Source organism: Brachionichthys hirsutus, chromosome 6, assembly GCF_040956055.1.
Source record: "Brachionichthys hirsutus isolate HB-005 chromosome 6, CSIRO-AGI_Bhir_v1, whole genome shotgun sequence".
Lineage (NCBI taxonomy): Eukaryota > Metazoa > Chordata > Actinopteri > Lophiiformes > Brachionichthyidae > Brachionichthys > Brachionichthys hirsutus.
In genome coordinates, this window is record NC_090902.1 from 9,258,861 (window position 1) to 9,272,434 (window position 13,574).

The 13,574-nt window shown below is 45.6% G+C and overlaps 2 protein-coding genes across 2 annotated transcripts; both read left to right on the plus strand.

Annotated features, from left to right (window-relative positions):
* The first annotated feature begins 2,051 nt into the window (after positions 1-2,051).
* LOC137895139 (solute carrier family 25 member 53-like) lies at positions 2,052-2,927 on the plus strand. The gene has a single exon (XM_068740625.1). The coding sequence runs from the start codon at positions 2,052-2,054 to the stop codon at positions 2,925-2,927; it is 876 nt and encodes a 291-aa protein (XP_068596726.1).
* Positions 2,928-5,127: 2,200 nt separating this feature from the next.
* On the plus strand, positions 5,128-11,706 carry zgc:66447 (SLAIN motif-containing protein-like). The gene is made up of 8 exons (XM_068740563.1): positions 5,128-5,702; positions 7,222-7,358; positions 8,439-8,564; positions 9,672-9,812; positions 9,978-10,307; positions 10,462-10,605; positions 11,162-11,456; positions 11,549-11,706. The coding sequence occupies exons 1-8, from the start codon at positions 5,128-5,130 to the stop codon at positions 11,601-11,603; spliced, it is 1,803 nt and encodes a 600-aa protein (XP_068596664.1). The 3' UTR covers positions 11,604-11,706.
* Positions 11,707-13,574: the final 1,868 nt, after the last annotated feature.

A 13,574-nucleotide genomic window follows, 5' to 3' on the forward strand; every position in this document is an offset into this window, starting at 1 on the left:
ATGTATTTGGTCTCATGTTCTACTCAAAAACAGAGAGATAAATTTCTAATAATGTGCAGTAGTGTAATTACGTCAGAAGTACGACTCGTCCGTCACTCCCTTAACACTCGGTCTACCAGAATTCTGCAACTACTAAAATGACCATAGCGGTCATTTTGACTGCTCGGACATTATTTGTATATAATTTGGATTATTGTTATCACGATCTAAGAAAAAAATAGGTTGAATAGGCAAAAAACATCAGGATACTAAATGAAAACTATAATGATTGAGTGTTTTATTTATTTAATTGACACAACATAACATCTCTGCAATGACGCACGCCAACTCCAACTGCAACAATTATCTCTGTGAAAAACAAAACAAATGGATCCTGCTTTCAGACAGGTTTGTATCGTCATTTGACCCTAACAGTGATAATTATTAACTATTATGAACATTCCAAAATGCTGTGAGAGCTGCCAGCCAGCTGAAGACACTCTGCTGTTGCGATGCCAATTTGCTTTGCTTATGGCCTCACCAGGGCTCTGAAGCAAGGCTAAAGCCTCCATAACTTTCATTTTCTTGCTACTTGTCATTTTCATTTCTCTTGGGTTTAGAGTGAAGCTATAACTAAGTTTTGGCTTCACAGAGCCTGAAGAACAAACATACAATAGAGCAGGAGAAAGAGCAGGACAATGTAGCAAAGAGTGACACCGTGACACGCCCTGTAAAACGCATGCAGTCAAAATGACTGCCTTGGTAGTTCCAGTGTTAAGAGGAGCTGCTCAAGATTCCGATCATTAAGCAGCCCGTCATTTTAGACTCCTTAATTGCATATGCTTCAAATCCAGAAAATCCTGTTCTGAAGTACTCGGCTGAAGAGGGACGTACTTGGGCTGCAAGCTTTACCATCCAGATATTTTTTAAGGGTTTTGGGTGCAAATCAGAGAAATAAGAGCAAATAAATTCTAAATGTAGAGTAGAAATTAAGAGGAGCGGTTCTGTAATAGTTATAGGCTTGACTTGGAAAGAATAGAAGCTGTGTTTGTGTCCTGCTTCCTGGTTTGCTATGCATTTGTGTCTGAAGAAAAAATAGGTCAATGGCTAATTGGTAATCCGAATAGTTTTTTCCTTCAACTGTAACCTTCAACAATTTGTAAACTAGTAAACTAGTTGAACTGTCATGAATGAACAACATCTTGAACTACAAATTAGTATTAATAAATTAAGTAGTTTTAAATTAGGATTGATAAAGTAACTAATAAAACGCCATTTAAATCAGTAAGGAAAAACATGGAAACATGGTCACAGATGTAAACTGAGAGGCTCAATAACTCGTAATTCATGTCAAACGCTCTATTATTATTATTATTATTATTATTATTATTATTATGAATCATTGCTGTAGTTATGAGGACATCTAGTGGCTGTTCTGAGTTTGATGACATCATTTGCCCCCTGAAACAACCACACACAGACATATGCATGTGTTTTGTGAATATAATGACCATCCTTTTAAAATAGTATATGATCGACAAGCAAAACAGCCAATCGGCTCCCGCGTACGACGCAAGCCGTCTTTCTAGACCAATAGTAACTTAGGAAGAGGTCGGCCGCGCCGGTGGATTCATACCGAGCGTAGGTCACACTATTTCATTTCGTTTTGATTTCTTTGCTGTGTCCGTTACTTTATTTGTCCAGCATTCCAAAGGAAACGATTGTAACGTGTTGTCATGGCAGCAAAAACGACGCACTAACCGACCTTTTCACGCGCGGAGCTGCAAAACAAGCGGAGCTGCGCTGCGTTCATTTCCCAGCAATGAACAGGAGAAATAAGAAAGCCGAGACGCGCTTCAGCCTTCGCTGTCTTTGCGGCCTCTGAACTGCCGGTTTTGTAAGTAAATGTCTCTGAATTGTTAAAACTGTGTTTAATCACAAACCTAAGGAACGTATTTAATTGTAATTTGTTTGCTCTGCTTTTCTACCTTAAGGTTTGTTTCATTCCGTGACCCCCCCACGTGTTTTTATTTTTTATTATTGTTTTTATCCCATCTCTACTCAGCTCCAGGATGGCAGAACGTCCCGACCGTAAACAAGATGCGGCTGGCCCTTCGGACCCAACGGTGCATTTTCGCAGCTACCTGCATGGAGGGGTGTCGAGCATGCTGTCCACCCTCCCCACCCTCGTCGTCTTCCCTGTTTACAAAACTGTTTTCCGTCAACAAATCCACAACAGCTCGGTCCAACAAGCGGTGCGGCAGCTTTACACGGAGGGGCCTGTCCGGCTCTTCAGGGGCGTGGCCCCTCCGGTACTGATGAGGACGGTGAATGGCACCTTGCTGTTTGGCCTCCAAGACACGCTCCTCCGCCAGCTCTCGTCCCAAAGCGTCCGCTCTAACTCGGCCCTGCCTGCGCTTGCCGGCTGCGGTGCAGGCGTGGTGGAAGCCGTGGCGCTAACCCCCTTCGAGCGCGTCCAGAATGTGCTGCAGAACAGCCAAAATGACCGCCACCTGCCGACCCTGAAGAGCGTCCTTGTCAGGCTGAAGGCGCAGAGTTTGGCCCGGGGTTACTACAGGGCCTTCCTCCCCATCGTGGCCCGCAATGCCCTCGGCAGCTCCCTCTATTTCGGCCTGAAGGGGCCCATGTGTGCCGTTGTGGCGGGGCAGGGGCTCACTCCGGTGTTCTCCTCCTTCATCTCAGGGACGCTGACCTCCATGGCAATCAGCTTAGCTCTTTACCCGCTGTCTGTGCTCGTGGCTAACATGCAGGCGCAGGTGGGAGGAGAGGCAAAGGGGGCGCTGGCCTGTTGGAGGATGCTGTGGACGTCCCGGCAGCAGAGTGTGGCTCTGCTGTACAGAGGGGGTTCTTTGGTTATTCTGAGATCATGCATTACATGGGGAATTACCACTGCTATTTATGACAGGCAACAGAAACACTCAGGCTGAAGAGAAGAAACAAATGGTTTGTTTTATGACTGCATTATTTATTACTTAGAAAATGGTGAATGCAACTTCGGTTGTTCTTAAGCATGCCTGAGCTGGTTGAAAGTCCTCTGACAAGACCCCAGTTTGTTCAATATTTAATACCGAAGTAGATGCATGTGGGCACTAGGCAAATTAATATGGTGGAAGTGAATCATATTTATTTTGTCTATTTTATTTTTTTCCTTGTCTCAAAGGGGCGCTTTCCTAAATGTAATTCTAGAAGTCAGTTTTTCTCAGCATGGGAGGTACTAGTCTGTGAAAGCCAGTTTCTGTTGCTCTGAAGGAGTTCCTTTTTTAAAAAAGTATTCTTGTGCATTTTTGCCTTCATTAACTTATAAGGTATTGCTCATGGATTGGAGGTAAAAATATATATATATATATATAATTACAACATATACATTGTGATGTGTTAAAGGTATTTACTGGGCAGGGTCAAAAATACATAATACATATCTTTGCCAATGAACTTATTTATTGGATAAAGGAGATAGATGCATGTTCATGGTGTCAATTTATTATTGAATGTATTCTATTTAATTTTCTGTATGATGTGGATATTGCAAATGAATATCAAGACTGGAACAAAATGCTATAGTGCTAGATTTCAATGTCCTCATCATATCTGTGTGGATGCCCATATAGTTGAGAATGAACTGTCTGTTACATTATACTGTATATCACTGTGAATCCATCCAGGATGTGGGCTCTTACAAAGGGTGTGGGAACGGTTCCACCCCCTGTTGTGAAACCAAACCAATGGATGGAATAAAAAAAAAAAAACGTTTATGTAAAATGTAGCCCCTTTAAATAAACTGTGAGCTTGACTGTGAAAGTAAAATGTCAGATGTTTGTCTGTTCCTCAATGATAATCTCATTTGAAATATGAATATTGCATAATATACATTGTACATAATAGTGCAACAATATTAGACATGTATTTAGATGGTTTCTGTGATTTAATTGCTGCTTCCTTTAAAAAAATCATATATGGAAATATGAAATTTGGATTAGAGATACCTTAAAATATAGTTTCATATTAGTTAAAAATTTGCATTTATGACACTGCTTATATTTTTAACTGATTACACAGTATGGTATGTGTTAGGGTAAAGTAATTAGTTATTCATATGTATCTTATCTATCTAGAGAGACTGTAAATAGATAGGTAGATATATCCACTTAATTATTGACATGTACAGTATTTGTCAAATATTTCTTGCCTTCGTGTTACAGTGGAGTGTAGCGCCATTTAGCGGCACTCGATGGCTGCAGTGCTGTCATCGCAGTACCGCATCCCAACGCAAGGGGCGCCAAGTAGCAGGAAAGATCTGTCGGGGGGGGGGGGGGGGAGGGGCTAGAGCTGCTGCAGGTTTCTGCACTGAGCTAACTAAAGTCCATCAACAAGCTAGTTAGCGGCGATGCTCCAGCAATGGAGGCTGCGGACTAGCCGAGTGAAAGGTTTCCCCGGCGCTTTGACAATCACCACCGCCGCCTGAGCGGAGCGGAGCGGAAGACCATTTCACGTCGCTTCGTTCATGCGGTCGCTGACGCGCGGAGGAGTCCTGAGCTGAGCGCGGCGGGCGAGCATCACAGCAGCTCGCCGGAACAGCGACGCTCACTCACCGGTACGCTCCTTCCAGCACGCTCACCGGACAAGCCATTATTAATGGGGTGGTCACACGCACACGCGCACGCACACGCATTTTGTATTTGTTTTTTTTATTAGTTATAACGCGTCACTGTTGTTGTTTCGCAGCAGTAGCGCTTGTACACTGTACGGCGTGTTGTGGCTAGCTTTCCTAAAACGGTTTTTTTTTTTTTTTGCTTTAGCATCTTTACGACGAGAACATGTCAGAAGAGTGTTTGTCGTTAGCTGAGACAGACTTGTTAATACGCGGGCGACACGTCGGCAGTAACGCTACCGCTAGCTACGATACGTTAGCCACTGAATACTTGTGTTTATTAAACACGCAGCATAAAATATCTTTGTATTGCTAGAAAGACACAAATGGTAAACTTGGCAACATAACGCGAGTGTAGTGCTGTCACGCGTGGGTATTGTGTTTCTATTTATAGACCTGTGTGCGTGTGTGTGTGTGTGTGTGTGTGTGTGTGTGTGTTGTCATCATGTTTCTCTTCCTCTCAACAGTGCGGGGGGAGCATGGTGGTCCCGGACAGCCCCAGCGTGGCCCCCCTGCCTGGCTGTGATTCTTCTGCCGGTCTCGTGGAGACTCCCGCGCCCGGGTGTGAGGAAGTGGTCCGGGGACAAGACCTGGAAGGGGTGGAGCTGGACGAGGTACGGAAGCTGCAGGAGCTCGTCCACAGGTTGGAGGTCCAGAACGAGACCCTGCGCAACAGGGACAGCAAGAAGACCGTCGGCCGCAGAGGAGACGACGACTCCCGCCTCAGATTGGAGCCCCGCGGTAAACTAGGCGCCCCGGACTTCGGGGGGCCGCCCCCCCAAGACGGCAGCAGCGTAGGGATGTCCCCTAGTCCCGTGGCCGACCAACTGGAGGGAGGACACGGAGAGGAGGGACAGAGGCCGTGTGGGGACTTCCTCTCCTTGACCTACAGCAATGGGGGGGGGCAGTGCGGTGGCCAGAGCCCGTCTCAGGACAGTTATGAGTCAGAGACACTTGCAGGAAGTGATTCAGGTGTCGACCAAACGGCGCTGGATGAGGTGGACGTCCTAGATCTGGAGGATGAGTGTGTGGACATCGAGGACGAGAACAGTTGGTACGTTCTTTCTGCTTTTGTCTCATTACCTTTGGTCCGTCTCTTAGACAGCCATTGTTACATTTATGTGGGTTGTCCAGCATATATATACAAATGCTTCCTGTAATATGTAGCAGTGGACGCGTTCGCTTTAAGGGAAGCGGGTTTCTGGTAAATCAGCCTACAGGGCTGTTCCTCTTAAAGCGTGCATGTTGTTTGCGTATAGTTCATGGATCACCTTCAGCTACGTGAGTCATTTGTGTGTGTGTATGTGTGTGTGTGTGTGTGTGTGTGTGTGTGTGTGTTTTTTTATATTGACCTCAGCTGTTAAAGCGTTACTCCCTGATGGGACAGTTTCTACAAACCGAGGGATAATTCGCGGCAAAGACAAACTGCACATTTTGTTTTCATCAATCTCGTACTTTTCAAACCGGACTCAATATTCACTGTAAAACTGAGGAAATGTGCAGGACGAACGTGGGTTAGGAATGACAAGCAGCCATTCTGGTTAACATCAGAAGCGGTTGAAATGTAAATCTAAAAAGCCCCCCCAGGATGTGTTGCATGTTTGGCACGTTCCGATCCTCGGATGAAAACATGTGTGCTATCCTACTTTCAAGAAGAAAAACAATCGAATAATATTACATTAAGGTTTATTGGTTTAAGGCCTTGATACACAGCATGATTAATAACAATAAAGCAGAGTCTGCAGTAATTATTTCCTACATTAAGGTCAGGGTAAGGCGGGTAATAGATGGTTGTCCTCTAATAATCTGAATATGCATGCGTGTTGAAGGCGTTGCCTGAAACACGCGTCGTGTTTACTGATGGCTGCCGAAGCAGCTGAGCCATTGCACTAAACAGCCGGCGCATTCAGGACTAATTTTGAGTGTTGCATCATTAGCCGTGCCATATGTGCTTTGTTAGGAGATCATAACCGCTAATCCTACCGCCGACATAATCTCATTTGCTTTGGGCTAAACTGCTTTGGGTGGGATTGCACTGCATGTGACCAGAGGCCCCTCCGTATGACGAGGCTGCAGCAGCGACGGAGCAGCCCCAGCACCCGTTCCTGTGGGGTTCTGATTTTTAGGGTTAAATTCTGTACAAGAGAAGAAAAAAATATTATTAGTTGTTTGAAGAATGAGACAAGTTCAGTGTTGGGGAGGAAAAATACAAACAACTTCCGGATTAGCTCCCCGCAAGTATGTGTCATTATTGTTTTAGGAACAGGTTGCATGTTTATCAATCATTAGTGTAAATGTTAGCCTCTCTTCTGCAGAGCATACTTACCTCACGAAAAGTTACGCATACGTTTACGATGATGGACGGACGGACGGATGGATGGAAGGAAGGAAGGAATAGCCTTTTGGCCCTTCAGTAAAGTAGCGGTACGAGTGTGCAGCTAGATTCCGTGCATGTGTCTGTCACATCTGACAAGTATTTCCCCAAAAGGTGTAATAAAGCCCCAATTGTCTCTCTTTTTTTGTCTGTGTCTCTAGAATCGTTCATTTTGCTCTCGTCTGCCTCTCTTCTACAGGTTGTACGTGTCACCAAAAAAACAAGCAGCAGATCCAGGCCCCGAGTCTCCGCTGAAGTGGTGTCGGCAGGTTCTTGGCCAACACAGCCCGGAGACAGAACTGGCTTGTCGGACCCTGATCAGCCGTTTGGACCAGAGTAAGTGTTTGACACGCCCACGTGTGCATCTCCGTGTGTTCGGCTCTTTAAAATGCCTGGAACGACGCTCGTATTGGTCTAAAAGTTATCATCCCCCTCAATCCACTCCGATTCACAGGAGCTTTTGTAACCTTGAGAAATGTTTTGTTTGTGTGAGTCACATGCTGCTGCCTTAGAGGTGGTTGGCCTAATTCAACGGCCTAATTCTTTCGTTCCTCTGTGAGTGCGCTGCACTCTTATTTACTGTTCACCCCCGATGCGCACGGATCAACGCTTGTTTCACTCGTATGACAAAGGCGAGTAATGCGCTCGCATGCTCTGTGCATCGGGGCATCTGGGTGGAAATTTGCGTCTGAGCACCACAGACACCATTTTTTATTTATCACGTTCACGGCTCTTGCTTCCTGCACACCGCAGAACCTGAAGAACAGGCTGTTCACGCCCGGACTGAAGTCATGGGATGGGTTGTATTACCTCCTCCACCCAGGTCAACGCTCTTTTATAAAGGGCGAGACCGAGTCATGAAGCTACCCGGCGGCAGGGAGCGTATTGTTCCCAATAATCATCGGTGTGACTTAAGATGGAATAAAAGCATGTCATGGAGCTGAGGTGGGAGGAAACCGGGGAACCCGGAGAGAAATCTGAAACAGTTGAAGTATAACTTCAGATTGTTGTGATTATGTACGCTGATGCTTTTTTGGTCGACACGTTTGTGTTTTGATAATAATAATAATAATAATGAACTTTATTTATATAGCACTTTCTTTTAGAAATAAAATTTGCAAAGTGCTTTTGCAGATAATAACAAACATTAATCAATGTAAAATGGGTGTTGTTGTTTTTTTCATCCTGCTCTGCACTATCCAGATAATGGCGTAATGGTCTAGCGATATCGTGCCTTCATCATGTTGCTGCTTCGTACCCTCTGATCCCCATTTACGCCTCGCGCTTGCTGTCATTTAGACGAGTTCCAAACATGCTGAGCTCTTTCTCGTGCGTCTCTCCTTAACACCGTCCATTTTGTATTTTGCCATACTCTCCTCTGACAATGTTTCACCTCTCTGCTTGTGTTCCCTCCAGCGGCGTCTCGATGGAGGAACATGTACAGTAGCCCGTCAGCTGAGGCAGGCTCGACCGGCTCGGGCCCGATCTCTCCTGGGTACCACAAATCAACTAACAAATCCCTACTAACCTGTGGCACCTCAGGTACGGCATGGCATGAACACACCGTGCTGCTCGGTTTCTGCTCAACACGACAGCAGGATCGATGCGTGCTACTGCAACGATGTGGGTCACATGACATGCGTGACAGCTTCATGTTTGTTTTGTGGGTGTTGCATGTCCATATTAAAACTGGAACTATTAACATATTTCTGCATCTATCCGGCAGACTTTTACTGTTCTCTTTATTTCTGTATTAAAATAAACCAAAAATCATTCAGAGTAAATGTGTAAGGCTTCACACGTGTTTGAGATCATGCCCGACGGAATAAAAACGAGATTGTGTTTTGGTAGATGGTCAGCGTGTGTGGGCTTACTTTAGCGGAGTGTCATTAGAAGTCTTCGGCTATGCTAACCTGTGTGAAATGGGTTCTGCTGTGGTGTTTAACTGCGGGGTGAAACATGCATCGCACTAATTATTCCTCACAGTATAATCTCACAATAACTGGAGCTGCTTTAAATTCTCCAATATTTTCCAACTTCATCGAAGTTCACCAACTTCTCCTATCAACTCTGACGTTCTATTTAATTTGCTTTGACGCAATAATACATTAATTTGAGCCAGATCTATCAGTCCTTGTCGTCTACTCAGCAAAGTGTGATGGAGGCCGATGGCATCTAATTTCTGTCATCATTCATAGGTGGCAACTGAAACGGTAAAACATTTGTCATCCTCACACGGGGAGACATTTCCCCATTCGTCAGGGCAGTGCTTCACATTTGTTTTTATTAATGGAAGCCGTATTCTCTGCGGCTTTGTCCGGATTTGTTGAATGAATATATTTATTAGATAGAATGTTAGAGTACAAGTACAGTCACACAGTAGCATGTATTACAGTACAAATAAAGTCAAACATCCTGTCTAAGAGGAGCATTTCAAAAAAGCCCCTGCGGTCTTGTTTCCGTTGAAAGTCCTTCGTACATAAATCATCCACAATTAACAATACAAATAAATCACGAGGATATCACCGCCTTCTTTTTCCTTGAGAATTTTAAGCAAACTGTCCACAACCAAAGTGGGAATAATTTAAATCAGTGGCGTTCGTATATGTGAGTGCGCCTGCTGTAACGTGTCTCCCACCGTGTTTACAGGGGTCACAAACGTGCAGCCGGCCCTGAGCTCACAGTCCTCCATAGACAGCGAGCTCAGCACCTCAGATGAATCCATCTCTATGGGCTACAAGCTCCAGGATCTCACGGATGTCCAGATCATGGCTCGCCTACAAGAGGAGAGTGAGTACTTGCTCTTCAATGCGTTTTCCAGGAATGGTAATGAACACATGTGCTTTGATCCCCCCCCCCCACCCCAGTAACTTTCCACTCCTTTGAGTTTATATCAGATGGGTCTCCTTATGTTTGCATGTGTCTGTGTTTGAAGTTTGTGTTTTCTTGTGTCAGGTCTGAGGCAGGACTACGCGTCCAGCTCGGCGTCTGCGTCCCGCCGCAGCTCCACGACCTCTCTGCAGTCCCTGCGCCGCGGTGGCACCTACAGTGATCAGGAATTTGACAGTTACAGCCTGGAAGACGAAGAGGACGAGTTTTACCCCGTGCCCCAGCGACCGTCCCGCTTCACCCCATCGCCCCGTGGCTCTCCCCGGTGCCTTTCTCCTTCCACCTCCAACCATGGTCAGGAATACAGCAGCCGACTAGGCGCCCAGCGCGCAAGAACACCTCGACGATCCCTCCAGGGCCCCAGTGCAGAGCTGCTTAAATTTGCCAAGAGTGAGGGTAGGCAGCAAGCGATACGCGCTCCTTTAGTCTGGATCAGAGTGGCTGGAACGAAGCTGTAATGGTGCACATTGTGCTGTGGCTGACTGTGTTCTCGTGTGTGTGTGTGTGTGTGTGTGTGTGTGTGTGTGTGTGCGCGTGTGTGCGGTTCCAGAGGAGTTGAGGCACAGCATGCCTAACTTGACCCCTCGCACCAGCCTCCGTTCCCTGGAGGCGGTAAGAAACAGCCGTAGCATGGAGGCTAACCTGCAGACTTCTGGCAACCGCATGTCCCACCTGAGTCAGTCCCCCTCCACAGGTAACCCCCCCCCCCCCCCCCCCCCCCCCTTCACCTGGTCTGCATTGACTCCTGTCTTAAAGTCGATGCAGCGTTTGTCTCGTGTAAAGCCGGTTGTGGTGTCGCTTTTATCCAACCACTCCTCTTAACCGCTGCGTGACTGCAGGTAAGGTTTGATTGATGTTGATATAAGCCAAAGATGGTCTTAGCTGCAGCCCTATAAACACGACTAAATGTCGAATGTGTTCATTATCGTCATCAGCGACTTTCTTTTTGCTTTTAACTCATTCAGTGCCAGCTATTTTCAGCGCCGTTTTCACTCATTTTGACCAATTGTCAAGCCCCGTGGAATATTCAGGAAATAAAGTGTGTTTCCACCTGTTGGTGTTCCAGAGTTATCGGCCAATGAACAGAGGCCATGTTCACCAAAATCACCAGTGTTGTTCAGAGAAACATTTCAAGCAGCGGCTCTGTTTTTGTTTTTTTTTGCTTTAGTGACACATCTCAACAGTTGTTTACTTCCATTCATGAAAGCAGCAGTTGGTTCCTAATCTGTTCAACCTCTCTTTCACTGCAGGTATGGCTTGTAGTCGACTGCGCAGCAACGACCAGTCGCCCCTCTCCCTGCGGGCTCCAGTTAAAGCCGTCACCCCCGTGGGCTCCATGGTACCTGGGCGCCAGTCTTCCAGAGGTCTGCCTCTTGTTCAAGCGCCGTTGTCTGGAAAGACCCGCAAGGTCCCGCCTCCAGGCTCTGCCAATGGATCCTACATACATGGGAGAGCGTCCACTGGGGCAGTAAGGCCTTCTGTGGGACGAGGACAGTCTGTGCCATCAGCGTCCACCAGGATGAAACTTTCACAGTCGCCCAAAAGGTAATAATCATCACTTTTAAGTAGCTACTTGGCTTGTATGTTTATGATTCCTTTAATATTTTCGGGGGGTGAATTTCCTACTTTATTCACAGACCACTGGGCATGACTACAATCTCGGATGAATCCTGGAAAGACGGCTGTTACTGAGTTTGGCCAGTATTGAAGGATGTCCGCTGCTGCAACCCTCCCCCGACCTCTCCCTCCTGACTCACACTGTACAGACAACAAAGTCACTGTGTCCATAAGTTTGTTATGCATCTTCTGCCCCCCCCCCCCATTTCAGACTGGAGTACTGGGCTGCACTGGATTCATATTTATTTAAGACTCATCTCTATCCCTCGCATGAAATGTTGTCCACCCACAGAGGATTTGTAGGTAGACAATAAGGCACACACACACACACACACACACACACTCCACCTGTTATATGGATCAACGTAGTGCTTCCAAAAAGTTTTGTCAATTTGACTTATTTTTCTACGACAACTGTCCGAAACTGCTGGAATATTAAGAGCTGTGCTGCTGTTCTATTGAAGTATTTGATATGAAGATAATGCTGGTTGTTTGATATTTTGTGAATTCCTACTAGATGAAGGGTCTGAGTCTTGCATGCCTGTGTTGTTGGGTTTTTTTCTTTTCTTCTTAATACAACCTTTTCCATTATGGTGTAACTGCAATAATGGCAAATCTTCCAGATGTCCCACAGTGATCTGTGTGAATTTAAAAATGGTTGCTTGATTTGTTGTGAAACTGTCATATTTGTATTTTGCGCTGTGATTACACACTTCAATTCCAGTAAGCCCTTACAATTAAAAAAAAAATATATAACAAATTGGTCTGTGCCAAGTTGTACCACAGCTGCAATAAATTCTGATAGAAGTCATTTTGATTTGTTGTATTCTAACAGTACTGTGTTTTCCAGACTTTTTTGTCCGTATCAAGATGCTGTTTTGTTTGATGGGAATTTTTTTTTTTTTTTTAATAACGCTGTATTAAAGTAAATGTTTATGCACGAAGGCTGTGCCTTGGATGGCTATAGAGTGGCTCTGAAAGTAAGGAGCTGTAAATCAAATGGATAATAAAGTCTACCATGAAACAGAATTGTAGCTGTTCTGTGTATTAAATTCAATGCATTCGTATTCGTAGTCTGTTTGCATTACGGTTAAATTGGTCACACTCTGCAGCTCAAGGCAAACGGCGTTTTCTTCCGGCTATTTACAGAGTGCATGACCAAACGCTTCACGACTCAAGTGTTCGTGCTGCTCTTCCCTTGTGACAAAATGGCCTACAGGCCTCATCTGCGCATTCAAATGTCTGAGCTTTCGGTACGCAGTCGCATCCAATTGTATATTTTTAGTGTGACGTGTGAATTTTGTGTGACTCCCAAACCATAGAATATTTTCCCCATCGAGCGACTGTTGATGTCAACGCTACTCTGCTCTCCTATGCATGACGCACACTGTGAGGGATCAGCGGTAAACGAGGCCACGCATTGTCTGCCCCCCGCCCTCCCTCTGCTTGTCAGGAAGCAAGCTGATTGGCCGAGGCCTAGCAAAGGGTGCCCGGGGATCCAAAACTGCAGGCCGCACTTAGCTTACCGTCAAAAATAAACCATAACAATAACTGAAAAAATTGAGAAGGGGAGGAAACACCAATAGAGTCGGAAGACGACGTTATCAGGTAAAATTATTTTTAGTCACCCGGAAAGGCATGTGGAATAAGACATAAGGGCCCAGTCGGCCGTAGTGGGCCTCCGTCAGCCTTTTAGAAAAACAACGAGATAATGCGGCGCAAGCTGCTTCACTTAGCTTAGCAATGTAGCTAGCTGAACGATTCGTCGTCGCGCAGATTATAGCGACATGCAATAGTAATATTACGACGCTTATTAATCTCTAACTTGTGCGAATATATTTACTACGTGATGATGTTATAATGTGATACTTAGTTTGTCAAATAACGACGTGTATTGCATTCCTTGAATTAGCAGTTATGCTAAAACAAAATGGCGCTCGGGGGAAGAGTCCTAGCTTGCTTGCTAGTTAGCTCCGGTTGGAGGAGGGCGGTAGCCGCCCTGGTACGCGTTGCATAATGTCTGCGGTATAGTCAGTGGCACTCATT